Here is an 8,414-nt window from a genome sequence, read left to right as displayed (position 1 = left end):
AGCAGGAGAGAAACTAATTAACCGCAGCCTCCACATCACACAGGACTGCTCTTTGTTTGGAGCAGCAAGGGTCACTATTTCTTGTCTCCACAGGTGTTTGGGGAGCAGCAGTACCTAAGTGATGCCCTGCAGTGTGCAGAAGTGATCTGGCAGTATGGGTTACTGAAGAAAGGCTATGGGCTGTGCCACGGGACAGCTGGCAATGCTTACAGCTTCCTGGCACTCTACAACCTCACTCAGAACATGAAATACCTCTACAGGGCCTGCAAGGTAAGAGCCCACGTGAGGAAGGGAGAGGGCATTATTCACTTCTGCCTTCCCCATCACTGCCTTTGCCTTCACAACCCAATTTCTACCGTGACAGACATGCAGCTAGATCTGACCAGCTGCAGCAAAACAGTCCTTCAGCAGTGCAGTCACTTCTGACAGCCTGTACAGAAGGGATATCCTGCAGAAGCCTTGCTCTGCAAGGGCTGATGCAAAGATGAGAGTGGTATTTTGTTAAAAGATTTGTCCTTAGCCAAATTTGAACACTTTTTGTTCCTCTTTTCTCAGTTTGCAGAGTGGTGTTTAAGCTATGGCCAGCATGGGTGCCGCACTCCAGACACGCCGTTCTCTCTCTTTGAAGGTAACCTCAGTCTCTAGCCTTGTGTTTTGCTGCTGGATCTGAGCCAATCCAGCACCAAGGAAAGCCAAATACACACTCTACTGAAGAAAATTCTGTGTAGAGGGTGGAAAGTGTATCGGTCACTGTCTTCCCCTTTCCCAGAAACAGTCATCTTGTAGCACAGGCTAATGTCTTAGATGGCACATTTTATCCTCTTGGGCCTCCCACATGGATTCTGCTCACAGGTCTCAAGGGGAATTCTTTCATGGGTACAGGCCAAAGTCCTTATAGTAGTTTGACTTCTCAGACAGTCCTTTTTTGCGTGCATTTTTAAGTATTAAAATCCTTCATGGGCATTCCAGTTTGATTCCAAAGGTGAGGGACAAATAGGGCTGCTTTTATAGGCCTTCTTGGCTCCTATGGCACTTTGGGGCTCCTGCTAACAGCTCCCCCAAAATCTGCCATCTGCAGGTATTGCTGAAAGAGCAGCTCCTCAGCTGACATAAATCTCCTCAGCTTTGCTGCAGGCCAAGGGACAGGAGCAGCTACATCAGTGAGGACCTCAGGCAGGAGTGTCACAAGGACCAAAGTTTGGTAAAGCTACTCAGTGTTAAACTCATGGATAGGTAAAGCAGAAGGGAGGGAGCTGGAGGGGGAAAGACCCATTGTGTTTTCCCAGGTGCTTTTCAACATTTGATTAACTTCAAAATGTTTTGCCCACTGAAAAGTTGCTTGGGGAAACCTGAGTTCAGACCTTGGAAATTATTTAGGACCTTCTAAAAATGTTTTCTTTTATTTTCCTGACTCATTCACCCCCTGGATAACTGATGAAGTGGGTGCCCAAAGGGAATCTCTCTGAAGCACACATTTTTTATCCTCAGGAATGGCTGGAACGATTTACTTTCTTGCTGACCTGCTGGTGCCCACCAAGGCCAAGTTCCCTGCATTTGAACTCTGAATCTGAGCTTGGCACTTTCCTGCCTGAATCCTTCTGCACTTGGAAATGCAGTTCAGAGCTGCTTTCTCCTTCTTCCAGACCCGTCATTGTTCACCTAACTGTACGTAAATCCATCCTCCTGAGGGCATGCCGAATGCTCTTAACATTTCTAGTCATCTCACTACATTGCTTCAATTTCAAAGGCAGAATGCAGATGTAGCTGGTGTCCCTTAAAAACACAAGGCTGCAGGGGGGAGCAGGGAGAACTGTACAGTATTTTGTTGGCTACAGAGTTTTGCTATTTTGTGTATCCCATTTCCTGGGAAAAAGTTTTCTGTTGAATGTAAATTGGGCTACTTTATTTCTTTTTGTGCTGACAAATAGTTGCAGGAAATTTAGTTGCCTTTGGAAAACAGGAGATGGAAAACTATTGCCCTGCAAGTTGTTTTTCAGTGTTTTCTTTCTGAGCACCCAGGGAGTAGGTTCACCACATGAAGTGAATGTGATGGACTGTGGAGTCTTTGTATATGTTTTTCATGTCATATTGCAAGTGGCAAAGCTGGAACTGATGTGCCAGAGGCTTGTCCTGAATTTCCACCTGTCTGCTTTAAAGGCAAATAGCTCTTTTGTGCAGTTTTTCCAACAGCAGACAAGTAATCCACTGCCATCTTGTGCTAAACTTTGCTAATCTATTGGTCATCTAATGGAACACTCCAGTCTACGAGTAAGCTAAGCATGCTTGCTGGTGTGTTCTCTTCTGGTTAGCTTTGAGAGTTTATTTTGCAGTCTTTATTTAAACTTGTGTATTAGGTGGTGCCAGGCCCACCAGGAACAAGAAGGGAAAAGAAATGTATTCCGCTGAGCTCTGTCAGTGTTTAACCTATTAGCTGCTGTATAGATGTTGTTTACACATTTTCTTTTATAAGCTTTCCCAAACCTGGATCATTTGAGTCACTTGTTTGCCTTGCTACTGCTTGTTGTAGTTTGATTTGCAATCACACATCTACCCAACTGGAAAATGTGCCCTAGGTTAACTAGCTTTGACCTGTCAAGCAGATACTTGGCAAGAGGTAAATCTGCTTTTCCGTCCTTAGCTGATGCTACCCCGGTTTGCTGCAATTAGGGACCTGTAAACCACTTTCCTAGCACTGAGCAGGAGCTAAACACTGAGCACAGGGAGAGTTACAGCTGCAGCTGCACTGCTTTGTGCTGTTTAAGGGCAGCTCCTCAGCCTGCGCCAGCAAGGCCATGGGGTTTGATCCTTCCAAGGGCCCCATTGCTGAGTGCCTCAGGCCACCTAAGAGCAGATGAGCTGCTGCAGGGCAGCTCAGCCACACTCCTGCACCAGCCATGGTGAAGCCAGGACCAAGCCTGGCACACTGACACAGCTGGCTCACATGTGCCTGAGCACAGGGCACCTAACCCATAGGCAGACCCTCAAGAACCTCCTGGATAAGCAAAGAATAGAAACCATTCCTGGGAGGAGAGTGCTCGTTTCCTCAGAGCCCACCCTCCTGCTGCCATCACAGGTTGCCTGAAGTACAAAAAAGCTCATCTGCTTTTGGCTGAGGTGTCCCTGTCAGAAGCCTTAGGCTTGTGCAGACTCAGCAGCAGCCATCCCCTATTGTTCTCAGGGCCTAGGCAACACAGGGAGGTACTGGGAAGTTGGAAGCAGGAGTTGGCTAATCAAACAGTACATGAGGCCTGCTGCAAGTTACCTCCCAGCTTGGCTGGTGTGATGGCAGTGTAGGGACACTGCTCTGAGCCTGGGTTTCTCCTGGGCATTGCTTCTGTAAAGGAGATGGTTTGTGCAGCCTGTGTCATGGTGTCTGACTGCATAACATCCAGGGTTTGTACACGATCAGGGGGGTGTCTGGGGCATGTGTACAACTGCTGAGTGGAGCACTGTTTAATAAATAATGCTGAAAAGACCAAGCTGTGGGTTATTTTTTCCCCCCTGCTTTGTGACCAGGATTCATGTCTCAACATACGACACAACAGCCACTCTGGCAGCTCCTGGAGGCTCAGTGGTCTCCCATCCACCCTGAGTTAAGAGTATTTCACATTTTTCCCCAGCTCCAACCCATCAAAGTCAGTCCTGTGCTTTCCCCCCAGGGCATCCTTTTGCAGATTTGTCTCCATCCCAGACTGCATCCTCCCTCTATAGCTTCCATCGGAGACCACTATCCTGCAGGTTACTTAATTGCACCAAAATACACCTGTGTGCAGCACTGGCCACCAAAAGGAGGATGTGGATCCTCCTAGAAGAGCACCCTGCTCAGTGGAGGGAGGAACAGGCTGCCTCAGGGAGGCAGTGACTGTCTGACACCAGAGGCTTTAAGACAAACTGTCTGGAGTGGTATGGGTAGAGGTGATCCTGCCCTCCAGGACAAGCATATATTAGGTTGCTTGAGGTCCTCCACAGCCTGGCTTCCTACAGTTTCTACTTTTGTTAAGGTGCGTGCTAAAGGTCTTGAGGGAGGAGGTCCAGCAGTGAGGATGAGAAAGCAGCATAGTGCACAGTTTCTCTGGTTACCCTTGTTTTCTGATACAGGGGTGTGGTGCTGCCCACTTCCACACATCTTTATGCCAAAGGGAGGGAGAGAGGGAGCAAGACAAAGCCTGAAAACACAACTGCTCCTTCTTCGACAAGCTACCTGCAAGGGACTTTATCAGAGCTGTAGACATTTAACACTTGGTGGTTATGTTTGTCTGTGGTGGTGTCCTGTTTGGGAAAAAAAATAAAAATCAGGTACCTTATACTCCCAAGAAATAAGTAAAAAACCACATTTAGAATACTTTACCATCTGTCTCAGTTTGTGTTCACCTCCTGTGGATACTGGTGTGATCAGCAAGATGAAAAACATCCCAAATACTGTTAACCAAACACCATCTGTAAGTGTGCATGTCTCCCAAGAGCCTGCTGTGGTTTCAGCTTTGAAGAGCTGACAGCAGTCTCAGCTATCAAAGAGGTGACATAAGGACAGTGAGGACAGATATGTCCCAAATTACTCCATTTGATTCCTGCATGTTAACTCTTCAAATGCCCACGAACTGTGCTCGGCACGGATGCTAAATCCATGGCTAACACCATGTTGCCAAACAAAACCTGCCATGAGCACTCCTCAGCCCCTACAGCCTTAGCAGTCAGACACACACTCATCTGATAAATCCATTTATGAACTACCATCAGAGTTGTTTGATGCATACTGGTTTCCCTTTGAAACTGCTTGGGAGGAGGCTGCTGGCTGTGCTGTGGCAGACACCTTCCTAGAGCTGATAGGGAAAAGGCACAGCAAGAGAGAACTCAGGCTCCACAAATGCCCAGCTCAGCCTCCTGCCCCAGCACAGACACTGTTCCCATCTGACAGGCATGGAGGTGGGCCAGGTGTAGAACTAAGGTGGCATGAACCACAAAAGCAGCTCTGGGAGAAGCAGCCATGCAGGGCACAAAGCTGTTGACTTACACGAGTTATCCAGCCAAGACCTCACTTCTCTCCAGCATTTCATCTGACTTCCATCCCTCTGCATCACTCTTATCTTTTCCTCCTTCCCCTGTTTTATTTTGTTTAGTGTAATACCTTGGCCAAATCTGAGTGAGGTTTTCCAATAGCCACATCCAACATGGCTGATCCCAACATGACCACAAGTCCTGCTTCAGACCAACAAGTTCCCAGCAGATACAGTTGATTTGTAGCAAGAGATTTTATTTATTTACATATATATTTTTTTACATTGGGAAGAGCAACACAGGTTCCTCACATCTCCCTGCCCAGAATGGCTGAGTCCTTTGGCCAAAGTATCCCCTGCATCCCTTTAGCTTCACCTTGGGAAGAAAACTGAAGGCCAGTACCCACACCAGGAAATCTAAACTCAGAGAGTTACAACCTGCAGTGTTATTAGTGCCTGAAAACAAAACCCAACAGCACAGGAGACGGCAGGTCTGCCCAAAATAAGCACCTGAGGAAACATGCTGGAGCCCAACTTGGCTCACCTTGGCAGCGTTGCTGGCTTGGGGACCCCTTTGTGCAGGGTGGAGCTGGCCTCAGCCAGGGGCTGTGTGCCCCCAGCAGGTGGCAATGCAGCCCAACAGCAGCAGCCACCCTGCTGCTGCCAAACACATGCCCTCACCCCTCAGCTGCTAAGTCCTACCTCGGAAGCGCTGGGATTCAGCTCTTGGGTAGTCCTGGGAAAGTCACCCAAGCTGAAATGCCCACACAGCTGAGGTTGTGTTTGTATACTGTGTGGGATGACAAAAGTGAGAAACAGAGGCCTTGCATTTGGGAAGGGCTTCCAAGTGAGCTACACACACCCTCGGAAAGACCAAATTAAAGAAGCAAATCTTTCCTAGGCCTTCTTGAAGCCACTGAAGCTCCACACAGGGGAGGACAACTCATGCCCTTCAGCCACGCAGGTTATCAGGGAAATGTTCCACATGTTGGGTGAAAACACTATATCTCCCCATGTCAGCTTTACAGATGTTGCACAAGATCTGCCACCAACTGCTCCCAGCTTCCAGGAGCTAGAGAGCCAAATGCCTCCATCCCCATGGGCTGCCCTTGGCTCATTGAAGTCTCCTGCACAGACTGTACCTCCCCTTAGAATGCCACAGGTCTTAGGGACCTCCCAGAGGGGGAAGAGCATCCAGAAAACCCAACTGGGCACATGTTAAAGGGTGCCAAGACTCACCATTGAGATATTTGGATGTCAAGGGAAAAACCAAGCCTAGGTGGGGCTGAAATGGTTCTGCAGATGGGCTTGCCGTGATGTCTCTCTCCACAACATGGCCAAAGAAATCTTTGTCTCCCTGACCCTGCTGATGGGCAGCCTTGGGAGTTTCCAGGCAACCCCTTGTTTTGGCAATGCATGGGGAGAACAAGGCAAGGAACTGGGACTTGGAGTGAAGGGGGTCAGGCCTGTGGGTTGTTCCAGGTTTTCGGGGGGATGCCTGTGCACAGTGGGTATGCTGGGCATGCAGACTCACTCTTAACACAGCAGGAAGCAGAAAACTAAGCCCAGGCCAACATAGACTTAAAAACCCAAATTCAGTGTCATAGATGGTGCAAATCGATACTTCAGCATCTCCATAGCTGTGCCTCTTGGCTTGCCAAGCACCGCTCAATAACCTTGGCAAAAGGTAAAAACTCTTTATGTGGGCCAGATTGGGAGCTGCATAAAACCTATGTTAAGCTGATTGAGAGCAGTTTAGAACCCTCTGCAACAGCTGAATGTAGCAGTCAGGGGGAATTATTGAACTATGAACAGTTTGACAAATTTCAGGCCTAGCTAATAAGCTTGTGCCTAACCTTAACAGCAAGTCTTGGCAGGTTCTAACAGGTAGATTTTTGTTATTTTGTTTTCTTTCTGTCAGTGGTGATGATGTTGGTTTTGTTAGTTTTTTGAAAGAACAAGCAAACTCTTCCAGCATTGAGGAAGCCACTCATCAGATAGCCCCTTTCCATGAGCTGGAAACAGATACAACACCACTCTCCCTTTAGGCCAAATATATTTACATTCCTCCTGCACCCCCTGTCTTTGGCAAAAATGACAGAATATCACATCATACCAATTAGGCTTCAGATAACTCCTTCCCTGCTCTGGAGTGAGGATCAGGGGGGCTGCTACTGCAGAAGTGACATGCTTGCCTTGGGTGATGCTTTGCAAGCCCAGAGAGGAGATGAGCAGCTTTGCTGTGCCAATGGCTATGCTGGCACTGCTGCAAACGTGGCATCTGGTGTCTGGAAATGAGCATTGCCCCCACCCTGGTACCACACCACTGGCACAACTGACCTTTGGAAGCAGAGGATGAACACGAAGATCTCTGCCTCCTGGGCGGGTACAGTGCATGGCTGCTCTGAGACCTGAAGAGGGCAAGTACATCTTGGCATCCTGCAGGGTTTTTTCTGTTTCAGAATCAGACCCACTCCCTCAAAAGCTGTTGGGGGAAAGCAGAACTAAGCAGTTCTCAATACAGATGCTGATTTGAGACAGTGCCTGCTATTGCCTTGCCCACAAAGCTTTGTATTCCCATGTTGCACAAGTCAGCTCTCACCCCTGGCATGGTGTTCCTGATATTTCCTCCTGTAGCACAGCTGCCTGAAGACACTTCTGTTTCACCTCCCTCCCCACCTCAGTCACCCACTTGGTTCTGTCTCCATGCTGCCACTTTCAGGGAATGGTGTGCTTGTGTGGTGGCTTGTACTCTGGATCATTTTACAAATCCAATTTACAGCATCACAGCAAGGGGAAGACAAGATGCAATGTGAGAGGAAGTCGAAACCAGCTTATCACAAGGAACCCTCTGCTCTCCCTGCCCCCCCTGGGGAGGAAGCATTTGAGCACAGTCCATTACCTCTCAGAACTACTCCATCCCCAATATTTGGACAATCTAGATGCTAAGAGTTGCCTGCAGAAAGGAGAGGAGAGGATTAAGATTTTTTTCATGTATCCCTCAACTTCAGAGGCACAAAAGCCATTTGGTTGTGCCACCCTCTGTACTGGACAGGACACCTTGCAGCCACCTTTCACCCTCAGATGCTGGGCAACCCCTTCACTTCCCCCAGAGAGTGAAAAATGGCAAATTTGGCCAAAAAAGTACAATAGATCCTGTAATGAGTGGCCACCTTTGAAACCTGGGCATGATAGCACATTGTGCTGCTTCCCCTGCAGCAAGGCAAGCAGACAGCAATGGGGAAGGCACAGAGGCAGTGCTAAAAACAACTTGAAAGTCTTAAGAAGGGAAAAAAGAGCAGGACTGTGGAGAACCATTTAACTCCATCTCCTCATGGCTAGGGAATTTCTCGCTAGCAGGACATGTGTCAGGCAGCCCTTGCGAACAGCTCGTTTTGCAGCCGCTGCAATTTACTGCAG

At 48.3% G+C, this 8,414-nt stretch overlaps 1 protein-coding gene across 1 annotated transcript in view; it reads left to right on the top strand.

Moving 5' to 3' along the window:
- LANCL1 (LanC lantibiotic synthetase component C-like 1 (bacterial)) overlaps window positions 1-1,919 on the top strand; it is a gene marked incomplete at its 5' end in the record, with an annotated part of 16,398 nt that extends 14,479 nt beyond the window's left edge. Inside the window, 3 exons of the mRNA XM_009077418.1 lie at window positions 94-270; window positions 556-628; window positions 1,489-1,919. Of these exons, the coding sequence (XP_009075666.1) occupies window positions 94-270; window positions 556-628; window positions 1,489-1,565 (327 nt within the window). The remainder of the gene's footprint in view (window positions 1-93; window positions 271-555; window positions 629-1,488) is intronic.
- Window positions 1,920-8,414: the final 6,495 nt, after the last annotated feature.

Source organism: Acanthisitta chloris, unplaced genomic scaffold (genome assembly GCF_000695815.1).
Source record: "Acanthisitta chloris isolate BGI_N310 unplaced genomic scaffold, ASM69581v1 scaffold9716, whole genome shotgun sequence".
Classification (NCBI taxonomy): domain Eukaryota; kingdom Metazoa; phylum Chordata; class Aves; order Passeriformes; family Acanthisittidae; genus Acanthisitta; species Acanthisitta chloris.
The sequence above is the reverse complement of the archived record's forward strand: the minus strand, read 5'-3'. Positions and strand labels throughout refer to the sequence as shown.